Here is a 27,545-nt window from a genome sequence, read left to right as displayed (position 1 = left end):
GACAGTGAGAATCTGTCTTTAAAACGTGTCTTGATGGAGAAACCAACACATATACAGTACGTACACAATATTCTGATGCATTTCATTTACACATATGACACAAAATCAACAAAGCACTGGATGTTTTCTGAATGTGAGTATGCCGAGAGTCTCATCGTTATGTGACCAACAAACTTGCTCTTTAGCACTGTCTTGAGAGCTGGCATTTACTTGACCTTCATAAACCCCTTGTTGCTCTCTTTTCCACCTCTCTCTCTCTTTCCATATTTCTCTTTCTTTCTTTCCGTCTCTCTCTTACAAAAACACATCTTTTCTATTTGGCTCATTTAACCACCCCTTAACAATCATTTTCCAAAGCTGATTCTTAGCATCATGTCTGGTAGTCTCTACTTGCTCGGCCCACGAGCGGCACGAGGAACCTTTTGGATGATGTAACCGCATTAGCATATTTTATATTTTGATTTCCTGACTCTTAAATCAGGTTAACGAAAATCCTCTGCCAGCCAGACAAGCGAAAAAGTCAAGTTTCATGCAATGCCCACGAGGCTAGAGGCTGTGCGAGCTCTCCTACTGATGCGCCCCAAATTTGACAAAGATCCAAAGAATTAGGCAGGGAAAGAGAAACACAGAGACGGCCCGGGAAAAGCAAAAAAAGAGAGAGAAATGAGGGATAGAGCTGCAATTTAGAAAGGAGACCTAGCCAATAGAGGGTAGAGGGAAGAAACAAGAGGCAATGGAGGGAGTGAAAGTACAACAGCATTGAACAGAGGGTATGAGAAGGTAATGAACCAGAGTTATTCCCACCAGAAGCAAATCCCGGTCTTTTCTGTACTCTTTAAATGGTGTCTGTGGTGCTTCCGTCTTTCTGAACGTCTCATTAGTAGCCAGGGCTTTAGGCTAACACCACCAGTGTCAGTGTGCAGTCACTGAGAGACTCAACGCCCGAAAAAAAAAAAAAAAAAGGACAAACCTCTGAGCAAAAGAGTGGGAACAGTGAAAAGAAGTCAGGGGGAAAAAAGCACACGCAAAAAAAGAGAAAAGAAAAAAAAATGGCCTGTCAAATTATTTTTATAGCCTGTGCTGTGTCCACTGAATAGGAATGTCCTTGGTTACAAGCTGAAATGGAATAGGAAATGGGATGGAAGGCAAGAATGATATATTGAGATGGTAGGGAACACAAAAGAGAGAAATCCCCCCCAAAACGTCCTGCCAAATTACCGTCCTTTTGTTTTCACGTCCTGTTACTTTGTAGTCAGCTTCCTCACGCCTCTTTGTGCCTTTCATTTTTCCTCCCCGCTCAATCTTTCTGTCTACTCTCCCTCTTCTTCTTTTCCTACTCCAAGTAAATGGTGTGCTGCCGAATTCAGCAATTTGCTCCGGTAATGGCGCGTTCTGACTGATGACTTGACCTTTGGGGGCCAATATTGCCCGGCAAACGGGGATGTGGGCGCCTGTTTGTGTGTGCATGCGTGCGTCATTGCATTTGTATATCTCCATGCCCGTATTCTTGCACTGATTTCGTGATGAGAATGAATTTTGGTTGTAGACTTGACGCACGCAGGGGTGCGCTGTCAGGACGACAAACCGAGCAATTGTTTGGGGCACCGTGAAATAACTGAGAAACGTATGACGCCTACGCTTCACTGGCAATACGCCACAACCCCCCCATGGAACGCCCTTCTATCTAACAACAGATTGTTGGGCTGGGGTAGCCACAGAACCACAGTTAAGTAGGCACAACTCCACAGCAAGCTAGATGGATAAATGCCACTGCAAGCCATGTATAGCAGTGAACTGCCCCTTTAAGCTTCTAATTGAAATTTAAGGCTCATGTTCAGGGTTATGAAACAAACACGCAGCCCCCGTACAAGTACACCAAGCAAATATACCAGTGCGAGAGGGTGTGTCTTTTATGAATTTGCACAAGGCACACTCACTGTGCAGTTTCATGAAATATTAAACAAATCATGAAATGCGGCGTGTGTGTGAATACCAATGTGCACACACTTGTGCACGTTCCACTAGCACCTCTCACACCTAACGCTCCGGCAGCGTGAAATTGTGTTTGAGAGGAAATAAAAAGGCGGGGTGTGTCTTTGTATTCCCTTGCTTCGGCATAGGGTAAACAAACCGCTGTGCTCCTGCTGGCGGATTAGCGGCGGGAAGGGAAACTCTATTAGTCATTTGACACAGTGATACCTCCGCAATTAGCCAGTCGGCTGAGGGGCCGCCTCGCTCGGAGCGGGGCGGACTTTTTTTCTCTGGGCTGCTGCGGAGAGGGAGCCCTTGCTGAATGTACAAGAGATAGAAGAAGCGGGGGGAGGGAGGGAAGGCACAGAGAAAAAAAATAAAAACTAGAGGGTCATCAAGCCCATTCTTCAGGCTTTTCATGTCTGTCCTAACTTCTCATTCTTTCATTTCTGCCTCCTTTTCATCCAGTCCTACTCTGTCTCTGTCACTTTTTTGCATCGTCCGTTGCCCTTTTCTCTTTCTTTGCATCCTCTGGATCCATCCCTCTCCGTCTCTACATCCATCCATCTTTTTTTTCTCATGCAGCTCTTCAGAAACCTCCCTTTTGAAATATTGGTCTCCTTCTTCTGCTGCAGCTTGCACCCTCTCTCCTCCCTGTTTTTTTGTCTGTCATATTTCCTCCATCATCCATTCACTTCATGTTTTTCTCTCCTTTTCGACGCTAACACCCCTCCTAACTCTCTCCCTCTCTCCCTCTCTCCCTCTATTGTGGTTGTAGTAGACTATGCGATCAGAGCTGAGGACATGTCCTTTCTCTCGACACGCTTCAGCGCTCAGCACGATTACACAAAACCCCTCAGTACAGTCTCTATCTCTCTCACATACACACACTCACACAGACGCCACCAGCAGCACCCAAACATGGATTTCTAAATATGCAACTGATTGACACAGGCTAAACATGCATGTCTGTAATACATCTTTTTATTTATTTTTTTAAATGCTTTGGGGTCATGCAACAGCATGCGCATACAACCTTGCCGGCAGCAGTACTGGATGGAGCAGACATGCAAAAGGAAAACACACAAAAACACACACTGCTTGGACGTGAAGGAGAGTGAGGATTAGTTTCTCCCTCCATTTATCCCTGGGAGAGCCTCCTGGCCAACACACAGCTCTTGATGTTCTTGAGCTGGAAGCAATGGAAGACACACGCACACACACACAAATGCCCTCCATTGCACTTTCGCCATCAAGGAGACAATGTTTTATAGTGTGGAAGCTGTAGGACACTTGTTTCTGTGACTCAAGCTGCCATGTCTTTCTCCAAGCATACCACTTAGACGCAGCGGGGGCTCCAGGCCAGTGGCTGCTTCTAAATGTTCACGCTGTGGAGGGACAATAGTATAAGTCATAAAAAGATGAGTTTATTTTCTCTCCATTTATTTATATAAGCTGTACAGCCACTACACGTGACGCACTTGCATACGGCCGAATACGTTCTAACAGAACATAGTTTAAGGCGAGTTGGCCTTGTAGTTGCCTTCCAACTAGTTTCTCATTTCTCGAAACATTACTTTAACCAATTGCTTTTTAAAACAAACTGGGCTGCCTGGTTGTAAACAGAAGCTTTAACCTTGATTTGCCTTATGTCAGTATAGTTACACTTGTGATGTGAAAGTGCAGTATCGATTAGCCTCTGCAACGCATTCAATGTTTGTGACTTAATGGCATCACATAACAATAGAACACCTTTAGTATTGTTGTCCATGTGCAATGAAATTGAAAATGCATGCTTGACAGCGCAAAGAGCAAAACAATAAAATAAAAAAGGCTATATAATTAAAAAAAATATATTCACACAAGGCATTCCATGTTATTGTAAAACCCGTTCCTCTGGAAGAGTAAAAATTGAGTAGCCTTTAGTGAGTTTACGGCTTTTGGGTTATTGAGTCTGTTTGTCCTGTAACATCTGCCCAAGGCCAGTGGTTCAAACTGATCCTGTACTGGATGGGACGGGTCTTTGCATTTGTAGAACCATGGATAACCAAACGAATAGACGTCACACTTAATTCTATCATGACCTTTCTGTGTAGAGTTTGCATTTTATCTGCAGGTGCTCCAGCCTGTCAAAAGACACGGACGTTAGATTAACTGGTGATTCCAAATTGGCAGTAGGTTTGTATGTGAGAGTGAGCGATCTGTAACCAAGTTTTTAATTGTGTTATTCCTGTTTCTTTCTCCATCCTTGACTTCATTACTGCTGATAAAACTGAGAATATGCTACTAGCGTAAACTGAGAGGGCACGGGTTTGCACACTGATGAAAACACACTTTTTTGTTATATTTGTTTGCGAGAGGATGGTGTGAGTAACTAACCTAAAGTTATATTTAGGCAATGCTATAGGTTTTCCCACAGGAAAGCGTTTGTGCTGATCTGTCTGAGGCTTTGAGCTCTTAATTGCAGCTTTTTGAGGCTTCAGCAAAACCTCACTGTAAATACTGTACAAGTTTAAGCCACTATAGGTGCTTGTGGACCAAACAGTTCTGGGGATTCTCTGAGGGTAACTACACGTCCTGACAACAACAGACCTTCAAGGACTTGCATCTCCTGCTTGCAGTGATGTAATAGCTGACTGGTTGGTAAAGCAACTACTTCACTTAGTTGTGTGTGACATACAGCAACATGCAACAGCTTCTCTCTTCATTCTATGGACTAAGGGATGTAAGATTAAATAAACAATCTGCTAACAAAACGTACTTTAAGAAAACTGTTGAATTTCAATCTAACTTTGGTAGCTAGCTCTTATAAAGTTAAGCTAGTTGGTGTTACGTCTGGAGTCCTTTCCTCTGGTTTTGACCAACTCTCTTTAAATAATTGTAAATCCCCATGGCCTAAAAAATCAAGAGCACAAACATTGGGTTTTAAAAAGTCGTGGTAAAGCACATTTTTATTAGTGAACAATACAAATAGCTTTACATGCTAAGGGAATTGACCGTGCCTTCTCAGATCCTGTAGTGCAGACACACACACACAAAAAAAGAAGGCACTTTCTCCAGCAGTCACAGGGATGAAATAGTTCTCGAAAATATATAAGTCAGCTGAATTCAGCGTTTGAACATCGATTCAATGTTTGAACAGTTTGACAGTACTGAGAGTTATTATTGCATTGCCCGTCTGTTTGAAAAACAGATTGCTGCAGAGAAATTTCATCTGATAAACCAGAAAAGAAATCAATTTCCAGTCGCCTTCCCCCTCGCCTCCTTCCTTGGTCCCTTTTTGTTTCCTTCCTTAATTAAACTGAGATTAGACCTTGTCTTTCATTAGTGAGCTGGCTACGGAACGACAGCTCTGGCATTTAACCAGCAACAATGGAGTAGACATCACATTATAAGTAAGTTTAAGTGCAAATTCTTACTTGTGGTGTCGGAAAGACAGTAGGTTCATTAAGAGACTAGCGGGATCAGGGGGCCAAGCTAGAATTGATCCTGGCCAAACAAAAGTAATCTAACCTGACGACACAGAGAACATGGTGAGTGACTCATTGGAGTGACTGGGGAGACGGTCTAACAATGGTGCAGTGCTTTGGTTTCCTGCTAAAGCAGACATATCAGACGCTAACTGAAAAGAAACAGCAGTTTAGATCTACTAAGACTAGTTGTTCATAGCTCTAGCTTATTTCAACACAATGATTACTTTTTATCATGAAATACACAGTATCACATGCTGGTGTTGCTCTTGGGATTACTTTAAGTCCTTTAACATTGATACAGGATACTAATTTTCCCAAATATTGATTAAATATGTATCTAACACAGTGACATAACAGCTGTAGCTTTCTAAATTTGACACAGCTTATTGTTTACAGCTGCTTGACAAACATGCTGAAGCCCTGGTTCAAATCCATTAAGCTGATGAAGGTAAATTATTGCTAGGAAAAAGGTTTACCGGAAGAATCTGACACCTGAAACTGATGTGGAAGCAATCGACCAAGGAGAAGAATCACTGTGCTGCGATTACAGAAACACTCTATTCATGGTTGGACAGAGTGGTGATCTTTTACCTCATAAACAATCTTCAGAGTGTACGGAGCACACCATCCCGTAAGTTTTATTTTGGCCTGTCATCAAGTTACTCATGGAGGTACCATTAATTAGAGAAAGCTGATTCTGACCTTCCGCCAGCAAATCTGTCATTTTGAACGCTAATGGTGATGATCATAGCTCCCTGGATGATTTGTTAACTTTGTTAACACACTTTCATTTTCACTCTTACATGCAGTTTAGAGCCTGGCTGTCATTAAGGAGTGCAGCGCAGCACCGTGAGCAGGGTGGGGTGGAGTACAGGGACGATAGGATTAGATTTTTACCAGCTTTATTTTTAGCCGATTCCAATCTGCTGTGCCTGGACTGGCACGATCCTTACAAATGCCTCAGTGGATTTCTAGATACGAGTAGTAGTAGTAGTAATAGTGACTCCAAATGTCCATACTGGCTCAAGAATGCAGAAAGTATTTAATTCCCTAAATTTCTTTTAATTTTCAGTGCTATTTTGAATTTCTGTGTCTATATTTACATGCACAATGAGCATATATTACACATACCAGGTGATATGTGCAGCGATAAAAGCTCCAGAGCCCTAAATTCAATATTGGAAATTACATCTCCTACACCATGGCTCTTTAGAGAAATCAAACCTGTAATTTTCTTCCGTTGACGGAATTAAAGGAAACATCATCTGCTTTATTATTATTTTTTTTAAATATACAACATTTCAGTAAACTGTAGTGAGTCATATAATATTTTATTCAAAAATATTTCTGGTAATTAGAGAGGTTAAAATCGATAACACAGTATAATGGCAGGTGGAGTGGACATGGTATCTTTAGGTAGTTTAAGACAAATTTAATTCTGGTCGCTTTCAGCTGTTTTTGTTGTATTTTAGAGGGTGCAGGCCAGAGTAGGTCTGATGTATACATACAGTACCTGTGCATGCATTTTATTAGATTTTTTTTATGAATGTGTGTAAGTACAGCACATCCTGAAACTATTCACAGTGCTTCACTTTTTTAATTTAGTTTTTTGTTATTTTACATGTTATGTACATGATTTGGACATAAGCACACATCTGTCTATGTAAGGTCCCATAGGTGACAATGCATGTTAGAGCACAAACAAAGCATAAGGTCAAAGGAATTATCTGTAGAAGTCCGAGACAGGACTGTTTGAGGCACAAATCTGGGGAAGGGTACAGAAAGATTTGTGTCCCAGTGAGCACAGTGGCCTCCATCATCTCTAAATGGAAGAAGTTCAGAACCAGGACTATTCCTAGAGCTGGTCAGCTGTCTAAACTGAGCACTCGGGAGAAAAGGGCCATAGTCAGGGAGGTGACCAAGAACCCGATGGTCACTGTGTCACAGCTCCAGCATTCCTCTGTGGAGAGAGGAGAACCTTCCAGAAGGACAACCACCTCTGCAGCAATCCATCAATCAGGCCTGTATGGTAGCACACCTGGAGTTCGCCAATAGGCACCTGAAGGACTCCCAGACCAGGAGAAACAACATTTTCTGGTCTGATGAGACAAAGATTGAACTCTTTGATGTGAATACCAGGCGTCTTGCCTCGAGGAAACCAGGCACCGAGCATCGCCAGGCCAATACCATCCCTACAGTGAAGCATGGTGGTGGCAGCATCATGCTGTGGGGATGTTTTTTAGCGGCAGGAATCGGGAGACTAGTCACGATAGAGGGAAAGACGAATGCAGCAATGTACAGAGACATAATGGATGCAAATCTGCTCCAGAACACTCTTGACCTCAGACTGGGGCAATGGTTCATCTTTCAGCAGGACAAGGACCCTAAGCACACAGCCAAGATATCAAAGGAGTGGCTTCAGGACAACTCTGGATGTCCTTGATTGGCCCAGCCAAAATAAACTTGCAAAAATCTCAAAAACTTTTTCCACGTTGTCATTATGGGGTCTTGTGTATAGATTTCTGAGGAAAAAAATTTATTTAATTCATTTTGGAATAAGGCTGTAACATAAAAAAATGTGGAAAAAGTGAAGCGCTGTGAATACTTTCCAGATGCACTGTACATAACAGGCCAGAATAATGTTTCAATCTTTCAATGTTTAAATCTCCATCAGCTGTAGCTTTATAAAATGCACACAGACACACATCAGAGGAAGCTTTGATGAGTATTATAAACCACATTCAGACGCTGGAGGACATTTGCCAAGTTAAAGGGAGGCTTTTCCTTTCTCTTCTTTTATTTCTCAGGGATCTGTCAGCCTCGCTATTTAACAGGAGCCCTGAACTTCTCCTGCCTCGTGGTCAGAAGACATACGGTAACTGTACCCTCTCTCCAGTCGTCTTTCTCTTCACCCATTCCTCTCTCCACTCTGGGGCTTATTTTCTCTCTCTCTCTCTCTCTCTCTCTCTCTCTCTCTCTCATCTTTCCTCTCCATCACTCCCTCTCTGTTCTGTCCCCCTCATTAGGATGTCAGATCTCATTACAGAAGGAAAACAAACAAAGGAGAAAGCAGATTGGTTTAATGGTTTGATGCAAATCCTTCCCCATTTTTCTTTCTCTGCCTTTTTTTCCTGTCTGTGTGCATGTGTGCAGATTCGTGCTGAGGAAAGGAGCCACCGCCAAAGAGTTGCAAATTTGAGCAAAAATAATCCTGTCTTGGAGAAACATCATAATAACTCACACCCTTGCACTTATGTAACAAAGCTGATCCCTTGTCCAGGGAGCTGCATAAATTTAAAGTGAGGAAACCTAATGAGGAAGTGCAGGAAATGGAGAGTTTTTATATATTTTGTCATTTTATTGCAAAAATATATTTTAGGCTAACCAAATGAGGCTCATAGTTTGCAAAGCTTGGTGAAGATGCAAGATAAAGCATCACCAATTGTTGACATGTGACTGGAGTGACCACCAACATGCTAATTCACACATTTTACCTCGCACCTCACCACCATTTGGTTATCTGGTTCTGTTAATGGTTTGGAAAATGCAACCGCGTGTTCGCAGCGGCTCAGTGATTAGAAGTGATTGTCGAACAATTGGTCTCCGTCTCCTCCAAAGATACCGGAAGGCGGTGATGTTAAAATACATAACATCCCTTATCGAGAGCAGTGGCTCAGCCTTGTTACTAGCAGCACCTGACAAATAGCGGTCGAAGTGAATCTGCCCATTCTCACTGTCGCCACCTGAGCTACGTGCAGGCCTAATGTTAAGCTATTAAAGAGAAAAAGGGCCGCATCCATTCAGAGACTTCGCTATTCCCAGTGGCCACAGTCATTAATACAAGCCGAGATAGCCTTCCTGGTGTAAGGGGATGTACAAAGGCAAAAATATAAAGGTAGGAGGGAAGACAAAAGGTAGAAAAACAAGGGAGGGAAAGTCAGAGAAAAGGTAAGGAGAACAGTTAAAGAGAAATATTTCAAGGATGCACACAGTCATCTATATTAGAATAGACTATGATTCATGAGATAAAGAACAAATTCAAGGAAGAGACTGAGACTGATGTCAGAAACACTCTGATTTTAAAAACACACAATGTCCCACTGGAATAATCCACACTTGTTCCTGAATGCATGTGCATGCATGTGTGCACTGGAGATGCTGTGGCCATGCAGGAATAATCGCTCAAAATAGGCCACATTAACCTGCAGTCCTCTGGGGCGCTGGCCTGGTTTAATCCAAGAATGAAACACCACGCGTCACTGCCTACACACATGCATAGCGCAAAAGCATTCTCATACTTGGACAAAAATAATGTGCTGCACGGGGATTCGTGTAAAGAGAAAATAATATGATAGTGATAAAGAGGGTGAGACAGCAGTAGGGGGGTGTTCATGTGAGAGAACAAATATAGACACACTGTACATAAAGTACAGTAGCAACTTATTTTTACATTTCCAACAGCTGTATTTGGAGGCAGCGATGCTGTTAAAGTAACATCTACATCAGCAGTGAATGTAGACGTTAATTTATGTGAGCTGAGAAGAGTGGACATGACTTTGCTCCTTTTTTAAAGACACTGCGCAACTTTTATATTGGTATGTTTCTTCCTTGCGCTACATATTTATAAGGCAGCCCCATCTCAAAGCAGTTTGTGCAACAGTCACGTATCTTCAGCAGTTGATTTGTCTATATAGAGTTTCCCTTTTGCTTAGTGACACTGCAGTGCAGCATTTGCAGGTAGAACAGATGTCACATGCATGCAGGATTTTCATCTAGCATATGTCTGATGGTTTCCAGCCCAGAAAATGATCAAAAGCCACCAAAACAAAACCAAAGCAGCCTGAAATAATTGAATTGGTGACCACCCAGATTGCTTAGCGTAGCTAATCATAAAAAGCAATGCAGGTGAATCATAAAAATCGCAGACGCCAGCCACCACAACTACTCACATCTGGCTACTACTGACAGGCCTGTGGAGCTTCTTTACTCTACTTAGAAAGCGGCAGCTCCGTCATCTAAACCAAACACTGCTTGCCATGCGGAGACAGTACAATACAAAGGCATCTTCCTCTTTTTGCTAAAGTGGAGCAAACACATAGTAAATGCACTTTTTTCTGGTTTTGTTTCAAATCAGCGTTTACAAGTAATTAGAAAAACCTACAACATGATCCCAAACCAACTCAAATTTAGTTCACCCGCTCGGCTGTATTTCTAATAAATTTAAAAACTGCCCCGTTGGGCGTGAAACCGCACAATCTGGCAACACCGACTGGAGTTTTGATCCCACGTGGGACCAATGATTGTTCATTTCATTTTTACACTTTAGCTTTCACTCGCTGCTTGATTAGGCAACAACAACTCTCGGTTAGGTTTACAACAAAGTTGCATTAAAACGCACCTTTTCAAATATGTGGTGCAGGCACTAAAGCTTTATGTTCTTGGCTATTCTTAACCAGGGTTTCCAATCACTTGATTTACATTTTGAGACTGCTTTATGAGACAGGGCGGGTTGTCAAACCATTGCCCGCTGTGCTGCAACAACACGTCTTCCTGCAACCACTAGTTTGTTTATTTATTGGTGTACTTGCATGAACAGTACTGTAAAAAACAATAACCAGAGTGGCAATATTGTGGCATCCTGTATACTTTAGTTGTAACCCTACTACTGTACATTTACAAAATCACTGCAGTATAAATCGCCATGTGTCTGCTTTATTCGCTTCTTCTTCATGGCCCGTTTGCTCCCTGACCCTCTCTTTTTCCACTTGTCTCTCAGTCCTAAACTAGGTCAGGAAGCAGCTACTTGAAAAAAATTAGTTTTTGTTGCATCATTCAGCTCCTGGTCATAGTTAAGTGTCCAGTTAAGTAGAGTGATGCCCCGTGATCTCAACTGACTGCGTTGTTTAAACTGGCCTCACATTATACTACATACAGCCTCACTGAACACACAACTTTGCAATTTTTAAACTCAACACAAACGCCTCCCTTCTCTTCCCAGCAAAGGAACGACTTATAGCATTAATTACATTGATTCACGCCAGCTTAATGAACCAATAATGTGAGCGTGCCACTGCTAAGAAAAGGCTCTATGACATAATTAATGACTTACTGCTCACCGTGTCAGCACAGCCCTTTTCAGTTCATTATGTCCCATCACTCTGTGCATTATGAATCCTTATTAGACAACCTCCTATTCATTGCACATGCTATTCACATGACTTTTAACAGAGGCTGTGTTAAGGCCAAACCTGAATGCATTAGTCCAGTGACTTACCAGTGGAGTTACATGGGCCCAGCACAGTGGGGGAAAAAGTGTGCGTGGTTAGAAAAAAAAAAAGATTCTCACGCTTATGTACACCGATAGAGGGTTTAGCTCCAACATCATCAGACAATCTATTAAAATACTGTATCATAGGAGAAGAGCATTGTTAACTTCAAGCGTTGCAATTAAATGCACACGGTCTAATCCACAGTCTATTGATTTTTGCAGATGCAGTGCAAATTTCCTTTGTGTGTTTTCTTATACCCATCTATTGAAACTACAAATACAAGACGCAGTAAATTATAGATAACACCGGGTCCTCTCTGTGCACATCTGAAGCACATTTATTTTATTAATTTCTGCCCGCAAAGACAGTTACTATCACGGTAGGAATTCCACTGTCAGTAATCAAAGCAATATTCCACAAGAGTACGAGAAAGCCCAATGACCTAACTCTGAAATGTGCTTCAAAAGCTACGCTCAACGCTTAAAGGCAATTCTCACTCCTTTCAAGTGAGTCAAACTGATCAACTCAAACGCCGGTCTAGGGTGGCATATTTACTGCCATGATTCTGACCCAAATGCTAATGATAGCTATTAAGGCTAGGCTGGTTAATGACATCGAGGGAGCTGAGAACGCGCCGTGACCGACTTGGGTGTTTTCATGTGGGTTTGATACTGTAATGGGATTAACATGGCGTACCTAAACCCACATTGAGATAAGCTCAATGAGGCACTATTAAAAATACACTGCTGGCAACAATGGCGTTACGCGGGGAGAGGGTGAGAATGAGTGTGTCTGACTGCGTGAGTTTGGTGGAAAATTGCCCAGCTGTGCTTCACTGTCAATTAAAAAAAGGATCCACTCGAAATTTGTACGTCTCAATGACAAAAAGGTTCAGTGATTACCTTTTCTATGTTCTTTATTCTGGGTGTAGATGTCAGAAATGAGCAGGACTGACTACGCAACACAAAGATGGTGCCATTACCAGAACAGGAAAAGTGCTTCCACAAGTGTTGCTTCATACATATGTGATAAATACCTGGTGTGACGGACAGGTAAAGCAGCATCAGTGAACATGATTGCTTAAATTTTGCTTTTAAACCTCCCACAAGCTCAGTTTTTAAGTGTGCATAAAGGTCGATTCATGTTAGATGTTATCCATAATCTATCATCTCTGTGGGAGAAATAGTTTTTACCACAGCTAGGATCAAACGTGCAAGGAGAAAATGCACATAAACCCCATTAAAGTAAAAACATTGCAGAATACAAGCACGTGGTATGTGAAGTGGAGTTAGTACTTTACCTGTGTTGTTGCGGTACGGGCCTGAGTCTGGCCCCTGGCCTTGGCTGAGGCTCCTCATGGGGCCCTTGTTGTGGTAGACACGTTCTTCATAGATGGGATCTATGTGGTGCTCTGGAGACCCCAAAGGCCGAAGGGGCTCTTGACTGTGCTGACTACTGTAAGAGCCACGAGAGCCTGGAGAAAAGAGAGAAAGAAAAACATGAAGGAGCGAAGGATGAAGTGGGGGAGAGGCAGATGTGAGCTGAAGAGCAGGCACTAAGGGTGATAGAGAGGAACTGAAGAGTAGTGCGTTTTAAGGAGGTACGGGAAAGGAGGGATGCCGTGTTACGATCACAGAAGATTAAAAGGTGATGAAAAAAAGAAATAACAAATGGATAAGAGACCGAAGAAAAAAACAAGGGTGGAGATGATTGGCAAAAGATTGTTATGGTGACAAACTAAAATGGATAATAACAGCACTCACTCTACAACAACAACCCAATATGAATGCTTCCTTTTTAGACCAGTCCATTTTATCCTTTTTCAGACGTGGAGTGGAAGAGTGGGGTGGAGCAAAATGAGGAGCAAAATGCTGTGGCCCATAAAGCTGACCTTTTAAATAATGGTTAAGACTTTTTTTAATTCTGGCATCTTCTGCATCCGCATGCGCGGGCCAACGCAAACCTTGAACATGGACAGTTTTGCACGTTTCAAAGTCTGCACCTCACAAGGAACACAGAAAAACACTCAGCGTTCCCGGGGACAGTTCTGAAAAGCTGGCTGTGTGACTTTGTGCTTTCTAGCTAAAGGATCTTTGCAGGAAAGTATAGCTGCTAGAATTACAGTTACAGATAGTTGTAGATTGGACGATAGATACGTGTCAGTGTTCAGGTGCTTAGGAATATCTTGCAGCTGGAGTTTGTATCATTTCGCGAGAATTTGTAAAGCCGTCTCGAGGGTAGTTTAACTACATCTGTGAGTCCTTGTACTCTTTAAATGACCTCAAAACAAGCTGTTCTCCTGTCACATGCAGAGATGGCATGCTTGCAGCACATACGGTCCACATGGCCTCAAAATTTGGGTTGCACAGCGATGTTCACGGAGGCGTATGTGCAGACCCTCACAGACCTGGAAAGGTAGCAAAATATGCAACCCTTGAGGGCCTTAATGGTTAGAATTAAGCTCAGGTTGTGTTAGGGTTAGGGTTTTGGTAGGGGGCCAAGGAAGCATTTTCTCCAAGGAGGGTTCCTACAAAGACAGAAAGCTGTGTGTGTGTGTGTGTTTTCGTGATAGGTAAGGAAATGGGGTGACTTAGAGTAGCACCAAATCAGACATAGAGAAAACCCTGACACAAAAACAGAGCAAATGAGCTAGACGCAGATTGAAAGAGACTGAAAAAAAGAGAGTGATGCCTCTGTGTTTCATTTTTTTAATCTCCGTTGCCGTTTGTCAGCTATAAACTAATGAGATTCAGTGTCTCCCCTCCGCTTGCTCTGTGTTTGGCAGGAATCCCAAAGACACAGGGCAAGGAAGACACTGACAGCAGGCATTTGTTCATTACGCAGCAGAACAAATGTAAGGCATGGACCTCCCTCCGAAGACACGGGGACCAAAATTAAAATCGGACAAGGGCGGAAGAGGGGTACACCGGAGGAATACGAGGGCTCGGGTGACACGGCAGAAGATAATAATAACGAGAGCACGCGCTCGCGCACGCACAGCCTTAGAAAGCTACGAGCGAACGGGTGATGGTCCAGTGGAGCTGACGTCGTATCATATCATATCATATCAGTTTGCAGTGGCTTTAAAGTCGCGTGCCAAGGATTTCCCCGGGGATGAAGAGGCAGTGCTTCAAGATTCAAACCTCTGTGGGTATCCAGCATCAACTTAACACCCCTCAGCCTGTCAGATCGTATCAGAAATCTGCATATATGACTCTCTTTACCATCTCGGTGTGATCAAGTATATAAAAGTAGGCTGTAGCAATGCTATTGTTGCAATGTTTTCCTTAACCGTCTAACAAAACAGACAAGCCGAAGAGAAAATACAGAGAACTGAACGCTATACGATGGCAGCTGATAAACCACTGCTCTGCCTCATTATGCCTGTCTTGAGTATGATTGTGGCAACGAGGAAACTGTGTTTCATGCAACTGTGACCTCCTTTCAGCAGCGTGGTTAACTGACTGGCCTGTTAACATCCCAAGCCAACAATGGGGTGGACTACGTCCCTTCACACTCGGCAAGACAGCAGTAGCCAGAGATTGAACACAAACAGAAAGACGAGGAGGGAGTCACAATAGGGGAGTAAGGGGAAAAAAAAAAAAAAACGGAGCTGGAGAGAAATTTAGAAAATAACAGAAATGGAAAAGAGGGAGAGTCTGGACTTGTCAACACCCACTGGCCTCAGCTGAAATCAAGTCAATTTAGAGACAGATAGACAAAAGAAAAGGAAATTGAGCAAGAAAGAGACAGAGATGGTCAGAATATGCATGAAGGAGTGCTAATTAGAGTCACGGGCACACCCATTAACAGCATGACTCATCCCAGCCCCTTCTCTTCCTCCGACGCCTTTCATCTTTCCAGTCTTGTTGAGTCGGTTTTATTTCGTTATTCATTTATTTTTTGTGCGCACAAGGGCCCGCTCGTGAAAGTACTGACCTCATTCTTTGAAAGGGAAGGGAAACTTTAAGAAGAGAAGATGGAATGATGTAAGGAGAGAGTTAAAAAAAAAAAAAAGATTCCCTCCCATGATGTTTCATTCAGTAAAATATTTAAGAACACGATAACACGTAAAAACCAGCTCTGGTTGCTTGATGCCTCAGAGTCCTGCTTGTGTAGTTAAAAATGAAGATGATGAAAAATCACCAGTTAATGATTGAAAGAAAAAGACGATATTTCTTTCTTTGCTCTTTCTTAGGTGAACACGTTTAACATCTGTTGTAGTTCTACCAAGAATTGAGGCATAATTGTCAACTTAACATTCAAAATAAAGGATAATTCTACACTTACAACAATTTTCTGGGACAGATCTATCTATAAATCAAGAAGCGTCTGTGTGTCTGTCTGTCTGTGGCACGCATATCTCGCGAACCGTTGGCCCGATGGATTTGAAACTGGGAAGGTGTCTCGCTACGGGCACGAAGATGTGCACTGCTAAGTTTGACGTTGTTTGGATAAGAAATGTAAAATATATCGGTAAAATAGGTTTTCTCCGCTCTAATATTTCCACTACTCCGGTTGCCATGGCATCAAAAACAGCCACTTTGTGAAAAAAATTCACCAAAAACGGAGAGGAAGAGGCGGAGCATGCGCACAAATCTTGAGCACTGTTTACAAATCGGCTTTAGAAGAAACCAAACTCAAGGAGAAATGATATTTTGCCCTGGTAACCCTAATAGGCTCAATATCTTCTCCGGCAGGAAAACTAGCATGTAGTCCGCCATCTATCTATAAATCAAGAAGCGTCTGTGTGTGTGTGTGTGTGTGTGTGTGTGTGTGTGTGTGTGTGTGTGTGTGTGTGTGTGTGTGTGTGTGTGGCACGCATATCTCGCGAACCGTTGGCCCGATTGATTTGAAACTGGGCAGGTGTCTCGCTACGGGCACGAAGATGTGCATTGCTCAGTTTGACGTTGTTTGGATAAGAAATGTAAAATATATCGGTAAAATAGGTTTTCTCCGCTCTAATATTTCCACTAATCCTCATACACAGCACCTGTAGGCTCCCACTATAGGAATACATACTTCCGACGGGCACTGCACTAGTACATTAAAAATACAACAGCACCGTGTATTTAATATCTAAAGCATCACTGCTGTGTTTGAGGATCCAATATTAACCTGCAGCAAGCAGGGGCCTTACAACTTATTTAGAAGCTTAAATATCAGACTATATATTCATTATTTTCTGATCGTCTGTAATTATCTAGATTTGAAAAAATACACCAATCAGCCACAACATTAAAACCACTGAGAGCAGAAGTAAATAACATTGTTCATCTTGTGACAATTCAGTGTTCTGCTGGGAAACTTTTGGACCTGGGATTCATGCTGATGTTACTTAGACATGTAGCACCCACCTAGACCAGACCAGGCACCCCCGTCCCATAGCAATGACACTCCTTGATGGCAGCAGCCATCCCCAGCAGGATGCAGCCTGACACAGTTTTTTTTTTTAAGGAACAACTCAAAAAAACATTAAAATAGCACAAGGTGTTAACCTGGCCTCCAAAAATCACCAGATCCCAAACTGATCAAGTATCTGTGGGATGATCCACAGAGGCCCCTCTCCTCAACTCATAGGACTGAAAGACTCCCACTGACAACATTCAAGGCATTCAAGGCCCATGTCCATTCTCTGATGAGTCCGAACTGTTTTGGAGGCACAAGGGAGACCTACACAATATTAGGAAAGGTGGTCATAATGTTATGCCTGACCAATATATATATGCCATTCATTCCCATTAGCTGTCCTGTATATACCACGCTGCAGTGTCACCCTATTTATATACAATGAACTGCATCACGTGGGATGTTCGTGCAAAAAGCAGAGACAGGACATGTCTGTTCCTTTTTTTAGACAATTTCTATTTTACGCAGCTTAACTCCACTGTAGAATACGTGCTGTGGAGCTGTTGAGCACCTCTTCAAACACACTACTCACATCATCTCCACTATGTTGTGTTCCAAAAGGATGTCACCCACTGGGATCTCTGGCAAACAGCATCTAAAAATAATTCCCCGTTGGTTTTGGAAATATAGTGATTACCGGGCATTACAGGTTAGGGTAAATGGGTTGCACTTTCCGGAGTTAGCTGGCTTCAAATTTCCCTACAATCGACCGAAAGCGTGGTGGTCCAAGCACATGAAAGCAAATTCTGATAATGACATGTCCCAGGCCTGCTAATTATAGTGACAGTATGCGATCTATTTTCTTACCGGGACTCATTTCTCCTCAATACTGCCTTTTATTATTATTTTTTTTTTTAAACTTCGTTTAAAGTCCTCAGGAACGTTAAAATACTGGGTGTTGCATCAAGATCTTAAAGAAGAAGGTCATGGCCTTTGTCAATACAGCTCCAAGTTTAAAGGACTGATCAATTAAACTTTCTCCAGAGCTTCAAAACACTGCCGCCCAGATGCGTCAATATACATCTATTTTCTTCTCCTTTCATGAAAAAAATAAATAAGTAAAACACATATAGAAAAAGAGCAATTTGTGAGAAAGAATACCAACTGGATGAGGAAAGAAGAAGACAGATAGATCTTCAAGCACTCAGGGCATGAACAGCCAAACTCAAATAAAAATTTACTCTACTGCGGACCATAAAGAGCTGCCCTAACACATTTTCATTTCGGTGCTGACATTCAGCCAACTCCATTTTTAAGAGTCAAGCTAGAAAGTCATTAACCAGTCAATGCAACTGCAAGGAGCAAATAAAAATCTCTGTTAGCCTGAGCGCTGCCTGTACTAAGACCGGTGTCCTTTTAATAGAGCCAACTCCTGGACATAGTAAAAGAAGAAAAAGCAGGTTCCTGTCCAGAAGCTAAAGAAGACCTGTTCACAAACAGCTTATATTTCACAAATCTAACTTGCTGAAAGGACAATATTTAGTAATCTCTACTTTATACAGGGCAGCCTCAGAGACTCTGACAACTCTCTTGAATTCTATGATACAAAATAAATAACCCAGAGATACCATCTTCAAAACACTGATATGCTTATTCAAAGACAATGGGATGAGGCAATAAGATAAAAGAAATAATGAAATTTAACGCAGTACAAATGCTGCTTTGCTACAACAACAACAAAAAAACCAACACTGAAAGATATATCAAAATGGTCTTCACAGTACAGTTGGTTTTTAACATTCGTTTTTTTTTTTTTTAGCAGCCATATGAAAGCGACACGGGAAACTGCATGAATGTGTGAGCTCCCACCTGCCAGACTTCCAGGCCTCTGCAGCGTAGCAGTAGCGTAGAGCTCGTGGGAGATCTTGTACTGGTCAGAAGCGTGGTGAGCCGCCAGCCGTTTGGGAGACAGAGTGGCATAGCTCCCTATGCCTGAACTCATCTGCAAAGACAAGACTTGTGTTTGTTGTTTCTTTTTTTTTCTCACAGGGTGAAGTTTTCACACCGGTGTTTCCTGTTAGATTGCCGTTGGCAGACAAATACGCAAAAGCCGACACGGCTGACGTGCCGGTTAAGTACAAAGAACAGGTGCATAAGGATTTAGAGTCACACTATAAGGATATTAGAAGAGATAGCTTATCTGCAGAACTAAAACAGACTTGTGTGGATTTTTGTTTGAAAGGTTTAATGTATGACTCAATCTGTAATTGCTCTGCAGCTGCACTACGCAATTTTTTGTCATGACTAAAGATCTGACAAAGTGGAATGGAATATAATCCTCCCTTTTAAATAAAACGATCAGTTACTCATCTGCTCAAGAAATATTAATTCTGGGCTTTAGCACTGTGAATACATTTTTGGAATGAAATCTCTGTTCTGTTGTGTGTCATATAATGACTATCCACAACTGTGACATTACTCTTTAAATCTATAATACCATGCTCTGTAAAGGAAAAACACACCGTGACTTTGTATAATGTGCATTTAAAATAATGCGTTCTAAAAGTGTTTAACAAATATATTCTAGTAGTAATAGTATTCTGACATTAAAATAATTGAAATAAACACGTTTTCTGCAGGAAAAATCAGCATAAACAGATTCCTGAGGACACAAGTTGAATTTGGCACAAACAACTCACACGTATAAGTATATTGATTTCATTCTAGCAATGCTCCATGCACAGTGTTTAATAACCAGTGATATTTTTGATACAACAAAATACAGATTTTCTTTGCGCAGGTGTCCACATTCAGCGGCCGTACTATTCTGTACCTGGTGAAGAGGGGACGACGATGAACTGGCCCCTCCCCCTGCTGCTGTAGAGCTAGGTGGAGATGCCACCCTCAGGGGAGACCCGCCCCCTCCTGCTGTTGTCACAGCAGCTGTGGTGCTGCAAGACAAAAGTAACATAATTTGATCAAATTGAAATGATTCATTCCATGTATAAAAACCGCCACATGCTCCCTCTATAGAGTACACATCAATATCAACAGCAACACATTGAAACCAGTGTGTCACAGTGACTCTACCTGTATGACTTGGCCAGGCGATTAGCAGGAGACTGTTTGCTGGGAGAGGAGGAGGAAGAAGAGGAAGGCAGGCGCTGAGTGGTAGAGTATCCTGGCGTGTCGGAGGATGATCCAAGGCGCTGGAGTTTACTGGGGGATCCCGACCCTGAGCCTCCTCCTCCTCCAGTCAGAGGGGAACTGACACGCTGTGCAGGCAAGGTGGAGCTGGAGTAGTAGATACCTAGAGAACAAACGGAGGGAGAAAAATTCAACAAAGATGCAGAAGAATGAATGGCAATGTGGTGAGAATGATCTCAGAAACTAGAAGTAGAGATGCAGGAGGGTCATTTAGGAACAAAAGCTTTTAGATTTTACATTCAAGACATTCTCCACTAATAATCAGAATAACAGCCCAGTCAGAACAGACTGGCCTTCATGGATAAGAAGGAGTTTTCAATCAGATTTTGATGAATGGGATAAATCTTTTATAATTTGCTCAAGTCAGAAATATTAACTCCTAAACCCTAACCCTAACCCTGGGTGAAAACAATACATTACATTCGTGCCACGCAGGCTAAACATCAGGTGTCATGAAGGGCTAAAACATGGCAGGCATGACAATGCCTACATGAATGAAAACCTCAAACCAAAAAGATGGTCAAACAGGCGATCTTACACCTGTGTTAAAACAAGGGATGTATCCAGACGTGCATGGCTCAAATAAGGGTGCATCACTGTCATCCTCTTAATTTAATAAACTGAATTTGGGGGGAAATAAAGCTTCTTCCTCTTCATTTATATTTCTGACTTGTATGATGCACCACAATAGGCAGAAAGACACACACTGTCTTATTAGATCATTATTATTTCCTTGTAAACAGGCTGGAGCATTATTGTCACTGTAAATTTTGTCAGTGACACTGCACTTAATATTTGGAAGACGGAATATTTTCATTAGTATCTAGTGTTTTAGATTTGCCTGAGTAAAAAGCACAATATATGCTTTATTGGAAAGGCCCCGAGTGCAATCCTCAGTGATGAGTCAATAAAAAACGACCTTTTCTAAATCGCGTGTGTTCAGTTTGTCATCGTTTCCAAAATGTCATGTCTGTGTATCAAGAGCACTTCATGCTATTATATATATATATATATATATATATATATATATATATATATATATATATATATATAAATATAAAATGCATCTCTAAGAAGAAACAGTAGAAGAAAAGGAGGGGTGACAGCTCACCTGACCCTGCCCCAGTTTGCGATTGTTGCTGCTGGGCTGCACGACTAGATGTCACCTGAAGTGAGAGAAGAACAGCCATGACGGGGACGAAGGAGTCGGTAGAGGGGGGTGATCAGTTGGGGGGATGAGAGAAGACGGGAAAAAAAGGGAAGGGAGAAACACAGTTAAGAAAAAAACTTGTGATAAAAGAGAATAAAGAGTAGTGGCCATCAAAAAGTTTCATGCACAATGATCTGCCAAGCCTTTGAGGAGTTTAGAATGAACCTAGAGGAGCTGGTAATGAAATCCCCACAGAAAACAGAGGGCTGATTCAACCAGACTCACAGAAGCTGACCACGGAGCAGCTACTCAAAACTGATATAAGAATCAGTTGAAGTGTGAGGCAAAGCTCGTCGCTGTTAAGTAACTCAAACAGATTTTGATAATGATACAAGGTAGGTCTTCATTTGAGCCAATTTCGAACGAGAACAGTGAAAGGAATGTGCATTTTAACTCAGCCGCTACCTTGCCACCTACAACTTTGACAATGCAATGTGCAGTGAATTCCTCGCGGACCAAAAAGTGCCACGCGTCACATTCAGGGACAGCGGTAGAGGAGGCATATGTCACAGCTCCACTGAGCCTCATATAGCCTCATATTGATGTGTGAGCTGTAAAGGTGACTCAAATACATTATCACTACCCTGACATGGCTGCACTTGTACAAGTTGTGCATTATGCAAGCACACAGTCACTGAGTCACCTTGGAGCATTGTCATTACTGCAGCAAACTCAGAATCAGAATAACACTGAGACCTTCTACTTCTTGGCATAAAGAAGGTATGACACATTGAGCTGGTTCAGTATTATTATTGTTATAATTATTATATTAGTTTCTTCATTACTTAAATGAGAATATGTGTCTGAACAAGACACAAGTGCACCGCGCTAGGTAGGGCTCGGCTTAAAAAACAAATTTTCTGATCCAAATCGATCTCAGTTTGAAAGAACTATATCGATACATAAAGTCCTTTGATATGTTTTTAAATGTATGTAATTTTTTTGGAATCTTATTATCACCAATCTTGCTGTGGTTTGTCGCCAAGATGAGTCGCGTGAAACCGTCTCGAACTAGACCACGCAACGGATCAGTCCACACGTGAGGGAGGTCCAAAACATGACAGAAGCTTCAACTCTCAGAGCACCGTCATGCCTGAAAGCTGATATGTGGCAGATAAGAGCTGGACAAAGGCAAAGCCATGCTACAGGTAAATAGAGTTAAAATAGTGTGGAAACTAATTTCTGAAACCAACATTAGTTTTGTAAATATCATCAAAATGGAAATATCACTAAACAAATCTAATCGAATTGGGACCTTTTGAATCAGAATCTTATCAGTTCAGGAAATCTGTAGCCCTCATACCCAACCATCTTGGTATATCACATTTATCTATGTCCATTTTACCTTCTCTTAGGGCAAAAACAAATTAAAACATGTGTGTACAGTTACTGTATGTAAACACATGAGCCGTGATCATACGCCACATTCAAACACAGGAACTGGAGCAATGTTAAAAGGTCTATGTTAGAAACGCTTTCCAGGTGTTAATATTTGCAGCTGTACAGTTGTCAGCAAGCCCTCTCTCTCTCTAGATAAATATAGCAGCACAATCGGGCACACACGATCTCCCATTATGTTTCCAGTGGCTCTCTCTGGTTATATTTTCCCCTTTGTGATGAGCCAGAGCGCGTCTCTCGAAGAGAGTAGTTACAGCACTGCTTTGTTTTTGGAAAGGTCGTGGGAACTGATTTATCTCTGTATAAGAGGACAGTTGCTTTCTAAATAAATATGACATCCAGTTTCAGGAAGCAAATGGGCAAAGAGGTAGAGAAGACACGCTGATAAAGACTGAAAGCATGGAAGTAAGACATGGTCTTTCTGTGCATCTTCTACCATGATCTTGACCCAATAACGTTCTAAAGCATCTTGTGTAAATGTGGAAGTCCTTATGAAAGAACGCCTGACTTTGAATTGTTAACAAAAAAAAGAAGTAAATCCTGGTGGAACTTAACCTGACTCCACTACAAAGGATGGAGTGAACTGTACTTTCAAGCCAGTAATCCTGGAAGGTAAATTTACTGTTTGAATCACTGCTTTAGTCAAAAACTGTCAGCATGAAGTCAGATATCCATGTCTTATTTGGAATCAGAGGGCTCACACCTTTACTTGCTCAATCTTAAATGTACACTGTCAAATGCTAAACTACACTTCGGGTTGCTCTTTCTTTCTTTGATGTGAACATCTGCCACGAGTTTGACATGAGCTCTTCAAAACAGCAACCTCAGTTGCTCGTGTATTGTTCTTCCTTCCAACGAGCACTTATATACCTGGATCGAAAGGTAAAATTAATTTCCATCTGTCCTGCAGAGCAAACCTGGTGTCATGAATACTCTGATCACATAATTTGACCGATGATTTCTATAATTGAGCATTTTCAGACGGACAAAAATGGCATAATGCTTTTAAATGCTGCAGTATATATTTCTCATAGCTAAAATGATCTTTTACCAAGGACACTGCAGTTAAGTGCAGCCTTTGAAAAGGCAGCCTTGAGTTCTGAGGTGTGAAGAAAACAAGTTTACTTAATCTGTTTGTTTGCATAAAGGGTTATTAGACAAAGGATTATTAAGAGTCCATAAACAGCCGGGGAGAGCTCTTTATCAGGAGGTGAGCCAATATCCAGAAGAGTGTAAAATGGTCTCTGTAAGTCCCCTGTGTTTGTTTAGCAGGTTATGAAGACAAGTGGGATATCTAAGGCTGAAGAAATGAAGACCACGAAACCCTGTTTATGCTCTGTGTTACTTGATTGTAAAGATATGCTACAGAGTGAGACATAAAGACTGATGAGTGGGTGAATAAAGAAGCGATAGGTGGATAGATAGATAAATAGATGGATGGGTGAATAAATGATGAGCAAAAGATGAATTGATGGCGGAGGTAACTAACAAATCGAAAGCTTGACACACTCGGAGCACTCTCTCCCTTTTTCACTCTGTGTCATCTCACTGCTCTGCTTCTTTTCTCCTCCAGTAAAACACTGGGATGTTTGAGGTGCCATGTATCCATGCATTATTAAAGCATGGCCTCTCAGGGTTATAAATATCCTACAAAAGAGCAGCAACATGCTAGACCTTTTACTTTCTCTCTCGCTCCTCTTCAAACACTCACTTATGCAAACGTTAAACCAGTGGACCCACATCGCATGCGCCGCCCCCCAGGTGCCCACGCCTGCAGCCGAACTAACAAACACATATATGTACCGCACATGGATCCATGCGAGCTGCACCTCTACTATCTAGCAGCACTGGCATGCATATAGCTATTCATGAGCAACAAGCCCTGCTGACAGGACTAGCCCCATTACACTGACAAGCCAAAAACATCAGAGGAGAATACACACACACACACACACACACACACACATTTCCACCGACAGAGATGGTGAGCAGAGAGGACAGGGAAGGAAGATGAGTGGAGGCAACAGAGGACAGGAACACTGCAGGAAGAATAAACATTCCCTTTTCCTTATCTGTCCATCCAACTATATCCACGCCTATTGGTTTTCTTTCTGTCTTTTCCTCTGTATTTATTAAGGCAAGAAATCTCAGCGTTATCTGAAACCAGCTCTAAAACAGGCTTTGGTGCAACTTTCGAGGAGGTGATGAAGAAATACGTCTACGAAAACAGACACGTGAAAATGCATGTTCACAAAGGAAACCCTCGTGCGGGTACTTGCAGAAATACATAAAAGATATTCACAGTGCGGTGCGATTCTTCTTAAATAATTATCTGCTTTATGATCATTGATCGAAAATAGTTTCCTCTTTCTTTCTGTTCATAACCATAATCCATCACAAATTAAATATTTGTTGCAGACACTGGCAATATCTTCTAATGAAGCACTGCAGCTGCTCACTGATTAGGCAGATGTGTGGGTGTCTGTTCGAAAGTACGTGTATGCGCGCGTGTGCGAGCATGTGCGTTTGCAGCGTGGGTATTACAGCTGATATGTTAAGGACACGGGAATTGGAAATAATTGGCTGCTGTAGGCTGTGAAGTAATTTGGTGGCTTTTCTCACTATCAGCACACTGCTGTGATTAATATGGGACTTTGTATCTACCTTTATTTCTCAGGCACTTATAAACAAAACACTTGCTGAGATTTCTCCCTGTGTATTTAATTGTTTCCTCATTTTGATCCGCGAGCGTCTGATCACCTGTCTTCCTCCAAACATATTTAATCAATTTGTCTCCGTCTTTCACCACCAAGTGGAGTCTGTATAAATGCTGTATGTGGTTATACACTGATCAAACAGACTCAGCTACGGCGGCAAACAACATCGGCGAGAGCACTTAATCAGAGAACCATGTCGCTGGAGAAGCGCTATGCAAAATAGTGCATGAAAAAAGGCAGTAGAGGAAAAAGAAGGTCGGTGTTCGCTCAGTCTGTGGAAGAAAAGATGGAGCAACAAGGACTCTGCAAACCACCATCAATCAAACTACATGAATCCTTATAAGTATGCATGAGCAAATGAGAACCATGCAGCTGTATTTGTAATCTACAGAGAACTTTGAGTAAGTTGCCTTCACAGACAAAACCTTTAGATGCCAATTACCAAAATTTCTTGGCCAAACTTCCAAAGAACACACACTTAAGTTTACACCTACGGCCGCTCTTAGCATTTTCATCACCATCAACACCTGCACCCTCGTTGGTATGTTTGCGCAGCTGTATTTCCTACCTGGTTGTAGCTGTGCACCGCTCCTCCAACCTGCCCGCTGCGCTGAGGAGTTGCTGCAGAGATGCTGTCGCTAAGGGCGAGGGTCTGGTTGCTATGGTAGCTGGCAGAGTACTGGAGCGAAGCCTCGGGGGTGGAGTTGAGCTGCAAGGAACTCTGGGAAAGTAGAGCCGGTCCTGCCGATTGAGACAGGAGCGGGGTGTACGGTTGGATGGGAAGGGGGTTGAGTTGAGTTTGTGTGTGAGAAAGGAAGAGGGGGAGATTAAGAGTGAGAAAGAGAGGGGGCGTGAAGGGGAGAGATTGAGAGGCGAAGAGTGAAATGGGGAAGAGAGAGAGAGAGAGAGAGAGCAGCAATTTAGAGCAGATAGTGCAGCAGTGCAGCACTCTGTGAGTTGGAGATGGCATACATAATTTATTAGCAGAGGAAGAAAGAAACGGAGGAACAGAGAGAATAGGAGGAGGAGGAGCACGGCAATGGAGAGGAAGGGAGGAGGAGGAGGAGGGCTGAGAACTGAAAAGTTGTAATAGATGGAACAACTTAAACGTTACCCCCCCCCCAACATGTAGATTTTGTACCTGGTACCGTTGGCTCCAACAAAACTTCACTTGTGTAAGATAGATAATGAAGGTCTAGATTGGAAAATGAACCATTAAACATTTTAATTTATGTAGTTGGTTAGCTGTCTTTGCAGGATAACGCAAATTGCTCCATATACCCAAATGACCTTCTATTTGCTTTAAAGGGATAGTTCACCCTAGAATGATATTTCGCTCATTATCTACTCACCCTCATGTTGACTAAGGGCTGGAAGAAGTTTCAGAGTCCTCCGTCCCTTCTCTGAGTTACAGGGGGTCTTGGTGTAGCAGTGCATTTCAATGCAACGGTTGTAAAGGGACACCAGAGCTCTTCGTAAAAAAACACACACAAAAAAACATCCAAATACCTCCATGATGCTCGTATGTAATGTCCGTCTTGTGCTGAAGCCCCAAATTGCGTAATTGTCCCGAAAAAAATTAAATAAGTCCACATTCCAAGCATGTTTGTAGCATTAGCTCCGAGTGTTGTTGTCCCGGCTCTTCCGCTGCCAGCGCGCATGCGCAAGGTTCGCACTGAGACTCGCTTCCTTGTTTACCCCGGTGAAGGACTAGAAGCAGCCCGTAATAGCCTGCCTTGCACCGGGATGTAAGATGTATTCCCGGTTCTCCACTTCAGAAGCTTTTCTTGGTTGAAGCATCCAGGGTAGGAACAGACGAGAACCATTTTGGATGGCAAAAAAGAAATGCCGGTATAAGGCAGGCTACTCTTCTCCTCCTCCTTCTTTTTCCTCTCCTTCTTCTTTTTCTTCTTCTTCCAAAGACGGTTTATAAACCTTCACCTTCTTCTTC

At 42.2% G+C, this 27,545-nt stretch overlaps 1 protein-coding gene across 1 annotated transcript in view; it reads right to left on the bottom strand.

Annotated features, from left to right (window-relative positions):
* ctnnd2a (catenin (cadherin-associated protein), delta 2a) overlaps positions 1 to 27,545 on the bottom strand; it is a gene marked incomplete at its 5' end in the record, with an annotated part of 166,900 nt that overhangs the window by 100,695 nt on the left and 38,660 nt on the right. Inside the window, 6 exon segments of the mRNA XM_084566628.1 lie at positions 13,014 to 13,187; positions 18,932 to 19,064; positions 19,896 to 20,013; positions 20,153 to 20,372; positions 21,381 to 21,435; positions 26,163 to 26,335. Coding sequence (XP_084422754.1) covers positions 13,014 to 13,187; positions 18,932 to 19,064; positions 19,896 to 20,013; positions 20,153 to 20,372; positions 21,381 to 21,435; positions 26,163 to 26,335 — 873 coding nt within the window.

This window comes from Chelon labrosus (assembly GCF_963514085.1).
Source record: "Chelon labrosus genome assembly, chromosome: 18".
In the NCBI taxonomy this organism is placed as follows: Eukaryota; Metazoa; Chordata; class Actinopteri; order Mugiliformes; family Mugilidae; genus Chelon; species Chelon labrosus.
Note: the sequence above shows the minus strand (reverse complement) of the source record. Positions and strands in the feature narration are given on the sequence as shown.